The sequence below is a fragment of the Malaclemys terrapin genome, chromosome 7 (assembly GCF_027887155.1).
Source record: "Malaclemys terrapin pileata isolate rMalTer1 chromosome 7, rMalTer1.hap1, whole genome shotgun sequence".
NCBI classification, from domain to species: domain Eukaryota; kingdom Metazoa; phylum Chordata; order Testudines; family Emydidae; genus Malaclemys; species Malaclemys terrapin.
Genome location: NC_071511.1, coordinates 19261360 through 19274992, shown reverse-complemented (window position 1 = coordinate 19274992; position 13633 = coordinate 19261360). Strand labels below are relative to the sequence as shown.

The 13633-nt window shown below is 40.6% G+C and overlaps 1 protein-coding gene across 8 annotated transcripts in view; it reads left to right on the top strand.

The window, feature by feature from the left end:
• Positions 1-13633, top strand: part of NR2C2 (nuclear receptor subfamily 2 group C member 2) — a 63241-nt gene that overhangs the window by 32163 nt on the left and 17445 nt on the right. For all 8 annotated transcript variants that reach the window (XM_054033588.1, XM_054033591.1, XM_054033586.1 and 5 more), the window contains 7 exons: positions 98-277; positions 2924-3071; positions 4555-4648; positions 5724-5857; positions 7668-7845; positions 8961-9082; positions 9580-9719. In XM_054033588.1, coding sequence (XP_053889563.1) covers positions 98-277; positions 2924-3071; positions 4555-4648; positions 5724-5857; positions 7668-7845; positions 8961-9082; positions 9580-9719 — 996 coding nt within the window. The remainder of the gene's footprint in view (positions 1-97; positions 278-2923; positions 3072-4554; positions 4649-5723; positions 5858-7667; positions 7846-8960; positions 9083-9579; positions 9720-13633) is intronic.

Here is a 13633-nt window from a genome sequence, read left to right as displayed (position 1 = left end):
AATAGGCTCTGCCTGCTATAAATAAAATGTTGGTATTAAAAATATAAATAATTTCCTTGTGGTAACCGAGCTGCACATGCATTCCCTTTTCCTTTAGGTCGTCACTATGGCGCTGTCAGTTGCGAGGGATGCAAAGGTTTCTTTAAAAGGAGTGTAAGGAAGAATTTGACCTACAGTTGTCGTAGCAACCAGGACTGTATCATCAATAAACACCATCGGAATCGTTGCCAGTTTTGTAGGCTTAAGAAATGCCTAGAGATGGGCATGAAAATGGAATGTGAGTGTTCATTACCCAAACTGATACTTTGTCTACCAAGTAATAAATATGTAGATGATCAGTACAGTTAAATATATTTTCAGTTTTCTATCTTTGTCCATGTGAAACACCAAGTTCTAAGACATCTGCAATACTTTCTTGAATACAGATCAAGAAGTATCTTTGTTACAGAATTTTTGTCATCCCAAATATCTGCCTCACATTTTCTTCTCTAAACCTGTTATTTGGTTCACTTTTGTAGAGGAAGTTCAAGCTACAGCAATGAATAACTTTGAAATCAATCTCTTATGTGTGATATTATAAGAAGGGATATATAGAATCTCACTTTTAGTGCATTTTACAAGTAGTGTTTGTAATGGAGAATGACACTCCTATTTTCTGCCTGTGGCACATGTTTGTGTGGTTTCCTGTGGGTTGTAATGCTTTGGTCTAGTTTTGGTTGTTGGGTTTAGTGTGTGGATATTGGGTGGTGTTGGTGGCTTGTGATATACAGGAGGTCAGACAAGATGATGTTCTGGTCCCTTCTGAAACTCTCTGGCCTCATTTTGGAATAACTTCTTGTGTATGGATAGATTTGTTTTGTTGTCAGATTTGGGGCTTATTTCTCCTGTTATAGAATAATGTACCATAAATCCCACTTGCTGCAGTTTTCCCATTAAATAAGACATGTTATGTTCTGTGAGATGAAGTGCAATGTTCTCTACCTTTGTGGCATACTATTGCATAACACTGTACTTACCCCAAATTTGTTTTATTAAAAGAAAAGACATAAAGCTACGTTTTATATTCATTGCAAATATTATTCCAATACCTTCTTTACAAGTTTGGGATTATTTTATTGTGAATATTATTTAACTCTAAAGTACCTGGAGTCAAAGGCTGTCATCGAAGAGTATACAATGCAGCTTAAGAGGGAGGTGCAAAGATGTCTTTAAGACATCTTTGTGTTCTCTTGATCCTGGGCTAGTTGTGTGCCAGTCTCCCCCTCCATGTAAATTAGAACTGTCTGAAAACTGCTCTGAATTTCTCTACCTGCCAGTGGGCTTAAAGGGCTGTTACACCATCTGGGATCTCTGAGGCACAGGGAAGCACCAGCCACGGCCTTATCACTGGCAATGCCCTCTATGCCAGACATAGGTGGCAGAGAAGCTATTATGCTAGCTATACACCATAACAGGATCCTTCTACCTTGGGATGGGCCTCCCATGGCCAGTTGTAGGGCTCTTTTGAGCTGGCAGTTTAAAATGTCCCAATGCTACTTTTAGTGGCAAACTGCAGATGCTGCTGCATTTCTAGAGGTTGATCCAGGGTCCACTGTGATCAGTTGAAAAGATTCCCATTGATTTCAGTGGACACTGGATCAGGCTTCTGGTTAATAAGTGTGAATTATTTGCACTGGCAATCATTGAACTTAATCCGGTGTTAATAAACAATACAGCAAATCCTTTCTATACAAGGTACAGTATTTATATCATGTTCATAATCTAGTTTCAGGGCCTTATGATTGCTAACAAACATTAGGATAATTTTCTCTCCATCCCCAGTCAGTTGGGAATTTTTTTTTATTTCTAAATTTTATTTTTGTTAAGGTGGGAAGGCTAGGTGGAAGAAAGTTAGATTCATGAGGCCATGAAGAACTGCTTTATAGCTGATTGCTGTATGAATGTCTGACTGGTACAATAATACTAGAGTAATGCTCTGAACTTATATAGTGCTTTATATTTTATATTGTGCACTATATGTATATATAGTGTTGTACAAACATTAAATAATTCTCACAACACCCTTGCGAAGAATATCAGTTTTAATATCCCAATTTTTGAGAAAATTTTTCAAGTGAGCACCATGTAGTTAAATGACTTGCCCAAAGCCACACTGCAAATTAGTGGCAGGAGTTCATGCCTGCCAGTCCCATGCATAGTCCACTCAACTATGATGACCCAATATTTCAGGGGAATAAATTTCATTTTCTTTAAAATCACAACATTAATGTCGTTTTCTGATTCTTTTGCTTGAGATACATCCATATCCCTTTTAGAACCTTGAACAATAAGCCTTTTCCCCTACACTTTAAAACTGGAGGTATTTTTAATCCTGGAGAGATTTTTTTTTTTAGGAGCCCACTAGACCTTCTTAACTGGCTAGATGTGTGCATTACCTTTAAATCATTTACAGATCCACTGTGCCTAGACATTAAACGCTCTTCTGCCATATAGCAGTGCAAACATTTCCTCTTAGCCTGTCTACCCTGCTATGAATTTTAGCATTGATTTTTTAAATAAAATGTTCAAGAAATATCATTGGTCTAAAATCTACATATTCCTTTCCTCAAAATCATAGTGTGAAAATGTGTCTTCCTGAATGCTTAACTTGGTTAAATGCAATGCAGTAGCAAGCTCTCACCCCAGTCCCACTTAAGACTATGATTAGTCCCATTGATTTCTTATTTAATAAACGTGATTAAGTGCATTGCAACACTTGGGCCTATGTCTCTTCAGTTATCATACTGAATTTCCAATATTGCATTGAACTGAAATGAGCCAACACGTTTCATGCAAACTGAAATCTTGCTTTAAGATTTTCCTTTACTTTAGTTTTTGGATGAATTATTTCCTTTCAAATCTGTATTTTTCTATTCTGATGAAGCGGTTCAGAGTGAAAGAAAGCCTTTTGATGTGCAACGGGAGAAACCAACCAACTGTGCAGCTTCAACTGAAAAAATCTATATCAGGAAAGACCTAAGAAGCCCTCTCATAGCAACTCCAACATTTGTAGCAGATAAAGATGGCACCCGGTAAGTTTTTAGGTGTAAAATGGGTCTGTTTAAGATGCCTTCAGACTAGAGTCTTGTGGAGTCAGTTTTATAAACAATGGACTCCAGGGGAAGGTAGGATCAGGCCCCAAAAGTATGGCCTCTTTTTAAATTCTAGAATGGAAGTTTCCTTCTTACATGATGGTGGTTATTCTTTGAGGGTTCAGCTATTTCCAAACAAATGGGCATGGAAATACATTTGGATACAATAGTAATGTACATACTATAGTATATACAACTATATATCCTAACATAGATAGAAAATAGCAATCTAGCTTAAAGGCCACATTTTCAAAAGTAGACACAATTGTATGCACAATTTTTTCTGGTACAAGTTTTGTGTGTTCTAGAGCACAATTAATATGTGCAGATAGTATTTGCAATAAGAATTGTGGCATTTAGGAGTCTGAATATCTGATGCACATATGCAATGACTTCAAATAAAAATGCCATAGCAGTTTGGAAGCCTGGACTGGAAACTCCTTTGAAAATTTGCTGCTAAATATTTGCATTTGTGTTATGTATGAAACTAAGTGTCTGATAAATACTGTGGTCAAACACATTTTGTTCTTTTATATTTTTTTTTCTGTTGCACATGCAAGATGTGTTCTCCTTCACAACCCTAATAACCACATTATAATCAATAAGTATTATTATTAATATCATGTATTTGTTATTTATATAGAACCGTACATTTCCATAACATAACACAGTTGAATAATGCATGACAAGTTCCTGGAGTTTACCATTTCAGTGCCAGGCCTGAGATGATAAACTCCCTGAGGCCTGAATCTGTCATGCATTATTCATCTATATTGTGCCATGCAAACCTATCATGCTATATAAATAACAAATACATCATAATTATACTTATTGACTACAAAGCACTTCACAGATCAGGCCCTAAGTTATGTATGGAAAAGGGAGAAAGAACATTAGATAAGGGGCATGGTAAGAGCAGGACAAAGTTTTAAGTAAAATTGGGATATGTGGTTTTATGTAAACATTGTTCTTTCTTTATCTCACTTCTTCATCTGATGTGATCCTTGTCTTTGCCCTGTCTCACTTGGAATGCCACTTACTTGGGGCATGATCTTCTGTAAAGTGCCATGCAAATTTACATAGCTAATAATGGCTTACTGGTTGTAATGAAGAAGACAACACCTGCCAGCATGACAGAAGAAATCAAATTGAAAAGCTAATGAGAGGAAAATCAGGTTGAGAAATCACCAGCACTTTAGCAAAAGAAAGAAAGGCATTCATTTGCAGTGGCAAAATCACCAACCCTCCGGTTAAAGTGCAGTTTCTTCCAGGACACACATTATTTTTTGGAAATAGTTTTCAGCAGGACCAAATTCTGATGGATAAATTCTCAACATCACAAAATGGAAAGCCCAGTAAGAGTAATCCTCATTATACTGCACTAAAATAGGTTCACTCTTAGATTCTTTACATGTCTGAACAGGTCAACGGGTCTTCTTGATCCAGGAATGCTTGTGAACATTCAGCAGCCATTGATACGGGATGATGGTACAGTCCTGCTAGCTACAGACTCCAAGGTAATATTCCTTTCATTTATTACAAATCTTACATTTTATTTACTAAATTATTTTGAGTATGTTTTTAAAAAGAAATCCTTCTGACCCCTTTGCAGTCACAAAAGGTCCTTACCTCAGCCAAACGGTTTCTGTTCCATTGCAAAGGGGTAGAGGGCATTAGAAATTGGAGAGACCACCACAGTTCCACAAGTGCAAAGGAGGGCAGGTCTAGTGGCTCTGTCTGTGGGGATTCACTCACTAATTATTGTCCCCTGAGGAGGAAGATGGAGTGGGGAGGCTGCTGCAGGCAGCCCTAAGGTTGTTGCCTTTCTGTAACATGTAGCTTGAGATGATAATACCACCGTGCGCTGAAACAAATCCTATATTTTGGGAGAGATAGAATGGATGATCTAGAACAGTGGTTCTCAAACTAGGGCCGCAGCTTGTGTAGGGAAAGCCCTTGGCGGGCCAGGCCAGTTTGCTTACCTGCCACGTCCGCAGGTTCAGCTGATCATGGCTCCCACTGGCCGCAGTTCACCGCTCCAGGCCAATGGGGGCTGCGGGAAGCGGCGCAGGCTGAGGGACATGCTGGCCGCCCTTCCTGCAGCCCCCATTGGCCTGGAGCGGCGAACCGCAGCCAGTGGGAGCCGCGATCAGCTGAACCTGCGGACGCGGCAGGTAAACAAACCGGCCCGGCCCGCCAGGGGCTTTCCCTGAACAAGCGGCGGCCCTAGTTTGAGAACCACTGATCTAGATGATCTTTTCCATCTTCAACATACCTGATTCAGGGAGACATACCTTTTTCCCCCAGATATAATTATGCATGAATTTAGGTTGATAACCCTGTAGTTGATCCCATCACAAAAAAAGCCACCTGGAAGTCAGAAGGGAACGTTTTGGAGAATTTAATGATCACCCTTACCCAAATGTCAACCACTGTCCTTCACTGTGGATATTCAGGAGGAAGTGAAACCTATGTGAGAACAGAAGAAGGAGATACAGAGGATTTAATAATTATGAAGTGATTACATTACTTACAGCATTTCACCTAACTATATATAATTTTGATCCATTAATATGGTTTCTTTTTTTGTAGGCTGAGACAAGTCAGGGTGCTTTAGGAACACTGGCAAATGTTGTAACATCCCTTGCCAGCCTCACTGAGTCACTTAATAATGGAGATACTTCTGAAATCCAACAAGAGGATCAATCTGCAAGTGAGATCACTCGGTATGAATTTACTTTGGCAGCTTATATGGAAGGCGAACCTATACATTATAGGTTCATGCCACACTAGTAATGACCTTTTTAACTCATTGTATAATTTCATTAATGGTCCATGTTTGGCTACTGCCATCGACCTGAACTTCTGCCACTCTGAAGAACTCTTTTCATTCATTTTACTGTTATAGATGCTCTCCCCTGTTTAGTAACAAATGCAGTATAATAAAGCAGGGCTGTATTTCATATTTAAGTTACAGGAAAAGATAACTGGTTTGTGACACAAATATCTTTCCTTCAAAAATGCTGAAAATCGGTAACAGTTTTGTGTTATTTCAGTTTTTTACTTTGAGTGTGCATGTGTGTTTAGAGTTTGTGAAAGTAAGGAAATAATAGCTACAGTGCTGTGTCAAGTATAGTACAGGCAGATGGTGTGCAAGCTTCTCCCACACAATTGTCATGAACTTCAGTCCTGGCCTTTAATGTCTCCAGTTTTACTCTTAAATTTTCCCTAGGACAAGGCTGACAATATGGTTTGTAATGTGGAAAAAATTGGGATTAGGTTTACATCAACAAACCTTGTCTTTTATGGCAATCCAAGGCAGAATTTGAAGCCCAGCTCTCCAAAGTTATCATCTCAATCTCTTGTTTATTTCAAAATCAGGAAACGGGAGTAAAATCTTGCAGCTTCATTTTTTTAAATTGTTTTTTCCCTCAAAAATGGTAATATGTAATGCTAATGTATGAAAACAGGAAAAAATTGGATTTTAAAGCAGTCCTATCCCACTTTTTCCATATAGGTTCCTAGGATAAGATTTTTAAAAACAGAAGCAATTTTTTGACTCCTAAATAAGCTAACTGATTTTTAAAAGTGCAGAGCACCTGGCTGCTTCTGCTGATACCAACTTTATACTTTTTAAATCTGGGTCCCAAAGAATAAATAGTTAACGTGTAAACAGATTGCTTGGAAAATAGTTGCATAACAGCATTATGAAATACCATAATGTGAATATGAGTATGAAATGGGCTCAATTCTCCTCAAAGTCTGAGCTCCAGAGCGGAGCGGAGTTGTGGGGTAACCTCAAGGAGCTGGTTGCATTTTCCTGATTTTGCAATCTTATCCTAGGAACCTATATGGAAAAGATGGGATAGGACTGCTTTAAAATCCAATTTTTTTCCTGTTTTCATACATTAGCATTACATATTACCATTTTTGAGGGGAAAAAAACAATTAAAAAAATGGAGCTGCAAGGTTTTACTTCCCGTTTCCTGATTTTGAAATGAACAAGAGATTGAGATGATAACTTTGGAGAGCTGGGCTTCAAATTCTGTCTTGGATTGCCATAAAAGACAAGGTTTGTTGATGTCAACCTAATCCCAATTTTAGTTAGAAAGAAGCCTAGGGACTGCTTAAATATATGCATTCCCAAAACATCCCTAGGAGACCGTATGCCAGTGGAGGATCCTTGTAATGAAGCCTCAAGGTGAGAAAGAGGAAGGTGGGTGAGCAGTGCAGGAGCCACCATTACTAGAATAAGAAAGAGCAGCTGGTGCAGGGCTTATGCCAGGGAAGAATTCCCCTCTGCAAGGGAATTTTCCATCAGACATATATGTCCAGAACCTGCCTGGCCCGTTCACACTGCCTGAGCAGAGCAAAAGAACAGAGTGTATTGGAGAATCTGGCCCAGAATCTGTGAGAAAAAGGTTTCTGGCTTATCTTCTAGATGGAAAAACTTGTAGTGTTTGATTTGCCCTCAACTCTAAATTTGTTAATGGTTATAAGAAAATAAACTTGTATTGTTTCTTCATTTATTTGCAGGGCATTTGATACTTTAGCTAAAGCACTTAATACCACAGATGGCACAGTAGCTCAGAACTTGGCAGATGGGATGGATCCTACAGGAGGAGGGAATATTCATGTAATCAGCAGAGATCAGTCAACACCAATAATTGAAGTGGAAGGACCCCTACTTACAGATACACATGTCACATTTAAGGTGAGTGCTTCCTCAACTATCTTTTTGGCAAAGACATAACTTGGAATGATTTTAGTATTGTGTTTTTCTTCTATCGTTGTATTTTGCCATAGTCAGTATTGTCTAGTATACTAGCTATTGTTGTTAAGGACATAATAAAATATTTCCACATTTCCCTTGCACTCTGTATCCTGGAGCACTGCATATGCACTCTCCTTGGGACCTGTCAGTTGACAGTGGGATGATGTTTGTTTTAGATTTAGATCTTACATATAGCACTACTGTGAATCATTTGTAGTGTTAAATATAACAAATAATATCAAATGTGCAATTCATATACATAGTTACTAAAAAATATTTTGAACTCTTGACTTCGGCTATTTGAGGCATCCTCACGTCAAGGATGTTGAAATTTGGGCCATTTTTTAAGGATTACAACTATGTTCTTTATGATCATTATTTGGCGAACTGTTGTTATGGAATTGCAGAAGGGATTGCACTTTGAAGCAGCTGTATCTTCAAGTGAATTTGAGCAAGCACCTCTTTTAGATATATTGTATGGGAGAAACCAATAAGGATGTTCCTTCTTGCTGTCAAAGTGCATTTCCTTTAAGCAGATAAAAATCATCAAGATAGTGAAATAAGCAATGTATAGGAAAGCTAATCTGTGTACTTCAAGTAAAATTGTGTTTTTTGCAAGTGTAGATTCATATGGCATGGCTTTGCCAGGATAATATAGATTTTAAATAAGTTGCAATTTTAAAGAATTGCACTTAGTTTAAGATCTGATACTCATCAATTTTATAGTAATTGTGAAGCTAATGATGCTGCACGCAGTAATGAAAATTCAGGGATAAGTGTTGTTGAATTAATACTAAAGTACTTTTACAGAACCATCCCATTTGGTTTCCCATATTATTCCTTTCACACTTCCCCATACCCAGCCTGTTCTTCTTACCACTATTACTGAGTTATGTGCTGAAGTTTTACTAATCTAACTCCATGATAAATGGCAGTTTTCAGCAAAAGTCTCTGAATGCAGATTGCATGTTTTTATTCAAGTTTATTTCGTTCATAATAAACACTGATTGATGTCTGACCTGTACAGACTATACTGTACTCTTATTTCCGTGCAGCTAACAATGCCTAGTCCAATGCCAGAGTACCTTAATGTACATTACATCTGTGAGTCAGCATCACGACTGCTTTTCCTCTCAATGCACTGGGCTAGATCCATCCCTGCTTTCCAAGCACTTGGGTGAGTGAATATTTTTCTGTTGAGTGATTATTTAAGTATTAAGCTGAACATTTTGCAACTGTGTTGATTTTTAAAAGATAAAGTTAATTAGTTTATAATAAATTGTTTAAAATGTATAGGGACTATATAGCATTTTTCTACATTTTTGAAGAATATGAAAAACAAGATGACTGATGATGATAATACTTGACATTATAGAGGGCCATGAGGCTGTATTGTGAAATTGAGTCAAAAGCAAGCAACTCATTTTTGGACATATAACTTGGCATAGATAATCTAAGATCATTTCTCATAGCCAGTGCATCCAGCCTCAAGCACTTTTGTTGCTGTTTTTTTTTAAATTTCTGTTATTTGTCAATATCTGCCTGTTACTATAGTGACCAGAATACTATTGTTATAATATATAACCATAATTTTCCACATGTCAGACCTATAGGATAATACCAATATGAGTTTAATACTTGCTAGAATTGTGTGTTTGATTTGTGTCTTTATAGACAGGACTGTAACACAAGCCTAGTTCGTGCCTGCTGGAATGAGCTGTTTACCTTAGGCCTAGCACAATGTGCACAGGTGATGAGTCTATCTACTATCCTAGCAGCTATCGTCAACCACCTGCAGAACAGCATACAGGAAGGTACGTGTTAGGTCATGATAGGTATTAGGTACATGTTAGGCAGGTATGTGCTACTTTCAGCAGTAAAGAGTTAAAAACCTGTGTCTGTACATTTTTTTCACAAAGTATATTCCACGGGAGAACAGGTATTGTTCCCCCTGAGATCCAAACACAGAAGGAAGGAACCCTCCACTATTCCTGCACAGAATGTAGGAGTCAATCTCACCAACTTCACAAAGAGCTCTCCATAGTTCTAGGCTACATCTACACTACAGCCGGGATCCATGCTCTGAGATCGAGCCACAGGCGGTCGATTTAGTGAGTCTAGTGAAAACATGCCAAATTGACAGCAAATCACTCTCCAGTCGACGCCCTGTATTCTACCCCCGACGAGAAGAGTAAGGTAAGTCGACGGGAGAGTTTCTCCTGTCAATCCCCTGCAGTGTAGACCACGCGGTACCTCGACCTAAGATGTGTCGACTCCAGCAACGTTATTCATGTAGCTGGAGTTGCATAGCGTATGTCGACTTACCATGGTAGTGAAGACATAGCCCTAGAGATAAATGCATGGGGTGGAGCCCAGGCTAGAGGGGACACACACAGTATCTCTCCTTCCTCCCTTTCATCCATCTGAGAGTCTACAAAAAAAGCTGATGCGTCTTGAAGCTACATTAACTTTTCTGTGATCTGCTCTTGTGGAGAGTTCCAAACGAAGCCCGCACTTGGGGTCCCTGGCAGTGCAGAGGCAGAATGGGAGTCCAGGAAGCTTAGAAGGGCACTGGAGTTTGCTGATACAGAGTTTTAGCATAGATGGTCTTCTGTGTCCAGCAGATTTCTCAAGATACGGTCTGAAATCCGGCCCACCCAACAGAAGAATTCAAAGGATGCACTGTAGAGTGCACACCATAGAATTTTCCTCCCATCCTAGAATTTCATGTGGGTATTTTTCTTTGCTGGAGGTGATGAAACATATACATACACACACACACCACAAGTTGTTTACAGTTACACTTTTGAAAGAGTTGCTGACCATCACTGCACAATTATTACTGCAAGTATATCACACTACCAAAATATAAATATTTAATAATTAATTAATGGCTATGTCACAAAGTTATATAAAAAAGCTCAAAACAAACTGCCTCTTGCGTCATTAAGAAGATAGGTATCTTTTTTGATTCGGTGTTAACCTGCTAATTTTTATCTCTAGAATGGAGGATGATCTGGTACAGTTGATTTTTTACAGGGAGGATTATGCAAATTAATATGATTGATATGGGTAACTTTTTCTTTTTTTATAAATGGGGGAAATTATTTTGTCTGTAGAAAAAAAAATCAATAGTGACAGCCTGAAGTCTGCAAATACAATTTATCTTTACTTACAGAAGTAGAAGAACCAGATGTATATGTAGCCAGAAAATTACAGAATACTACATATGTCATGAAACTAGCAAGGATTAGTACCAGGATGAAGGTACAAAGATAAATACATTTTTAAAATCTACATAAACTGAGTAAATAGCAAACCATGAAAACAGTTAAAGTTTCAAAGTGACTGCAGAAAATAGTCACAGTTAAGGATAGGCAAACCTCAAATGATGTACCCTCATTAATAATCATAATTTTTATTGGAAGGATTCTTCCATGATGTGGAGAGCCCTTAGATACAATGGAACCGATGTAATTCCACTGTTAATGTGAGGGCAACACACAAAGGGGTCAGGATTCTGTGTGCTCTATATTAGATCCCAGCACATCATGGGGTTTTGCGGGGATGATGGAGACGCAAAACCAAAGGATCTATGACCATGTTCACTGGACATTTGTTTCCCCCTTCCCTCCCTCACATCAATGAGGAGGATACAGGAGCTGCAGAGGTCAACTGCAGTTGCAGCTCTGAGGTAGCTGCTGTAAATTAGAGCAGCTCCGGAGGCTGTTCTAATATATTCCAGGAGCCATTCTTGCCACCAGCCAGTTCAGAACGTAGGCAGTAAAAAAATGTATTAAAGCCACCTTTGCCACTCCTCTCCCTGGGCTGTGCCTTCCATGGGTGCCTCCTGGAAGCTGAGCACAGAATCTGTCACATGATTTTTAAATTCTGTCAATTTAATTTCTTAATAATAAAATGACAGCCATAGCTTACAAACTGTCTACAGCAGGGGAAGGCAAACTACGGCCCGCGGGCCAGATCCAGCCCATCAGGGTTTCAATCCAGCCCGCGGGATTGCCAGCCCCATGGCGCAGCGAGGCTAAGGCAAGCTCCCTGCCTGCCCTGGCCCCACGCCACTCCCAGAAGCATCCTGCACCACATCCCTGCGGCCTTGGGGGGGCAGAGGGCTCCGTGCGCTGCCCTCACCTGCAGGCACTGCCCCCTGCAGCTCCCATTGGTCGGGAACAGGGAACTGCGGCCAATGGGAGCTTCGGGGGTGGTACCCGCAGGTGAGGGCAGTGCATGGCAGAGCCATCTGCCCCACCCCCAGGAGCCACTGCGGACATGCTGGCCACTTCCAGCAGAGGCTCAGGGCCAGGACAGGCAGGGAGCCTGCCTCAGACCCGCTGCCACCCCAGAGCCTCTTGAGGTAAACGGTGCCAGGCCAGAGCCCCCACTCCAAACACCTCCCACATCCCAACCCCCTGCCCTGAGCCCCCTCTTGCACTCCGCACCCCCAAACTCCTCCCACACCCCAACCTCCTGCACCCGAGCCCCTTCCTGCACACTGCACCCCCTCCCACACCCCGCAATCCCTCCCGCACCCCAGCCCCCTGCGCCAGCCCTACATTCATGGCCCTGCATACAATTTCCCCACCCAGATGTGGCCCTCGGGCCAAAAATTTTGCCCATCCCGGTCTACAGGTGCAATATGTTATATATTTTTTAATTTCCCACACAATACATTTCAGTTATCAACAATGTGCATTTTTTCATTAGGTTTTTTGCTTGGTTTGGGGAGAGGGGAGAGGTTTGTCTGGAAGGGGGAAATCAGCGATTACAGCACTTACTGATTTTAAATGTAATCCTTTCAAACCTAATAATCATAGGCAAATCCTACCCCCAAACCAGCCCCTCAAAACACAACAAAACAAAACAAAAAAAGTGGTGCTCTACTGCAGTGGTTCTCAATCAGGGGTCCGGGGCCCCCTGGGAGGCCACGAGCAGGTTTCTGGGGGTCCTCCAAGCAGGGCCAGCATTAGACTCGCTGGGGCCCAGGGCAGAAAGCCTAAGCTCTACTGCATGGGGCTGAAGCCAAAGCCTGAGCAACTTAGCTTTGCCAGGGCCCTATGGCATGGGGCCCCAGGCAATTGCCCTGCTTGCTACCCCACTACCGCCACCCCAGGCTTTTATATGCAGAAAACCAGTTGTTGTGGCGCAGGTGGGCCATGAAGTTTTTATATCCTGTTGTGGGGGCCCTCAGAAAGAAAAAGGTTGAGAACCTCTGCTTTACTGCCCAGAGAAAGGGGAATGATGTGAAGAGGCCATGGAGGTGGGCTTGAATACCCTGCATTCCCTGAAGAGTGTGCCCTTCAGGTTTTCTCTGCATCTGAGAGTGGAGGGTGGCTTGAAGATGAAGGATTAGGTTACTGCCCTGCAAGGGTTTGGAGATTATAGCAGCTGCAGGAGCCGTAAGATGGCATTACCATTCCATAGCCTGAGTGAAAAGAATTCCATTGTCAGCCCTGACCCTTCCAGACCTCCTCAGTACCTAGCCTTGTTACTTGGGATTTGCACTGAGAAGAGGATTTGGCTCTATATGAGGTCATGTTATATCACTCCAAGGTACTGACATAAGGGTATCAAGTTAAGTTTTTTATTATTATTTTAAAATGGTGAAGACAAAACACTAGAAATTTATCTAGGAAGATTATGAGTATCGTAACCATTCTGGGAAAGTCTAGAATTTTAGCTGTTTTCCCTGTGTACTTTTGCACTATTGTTT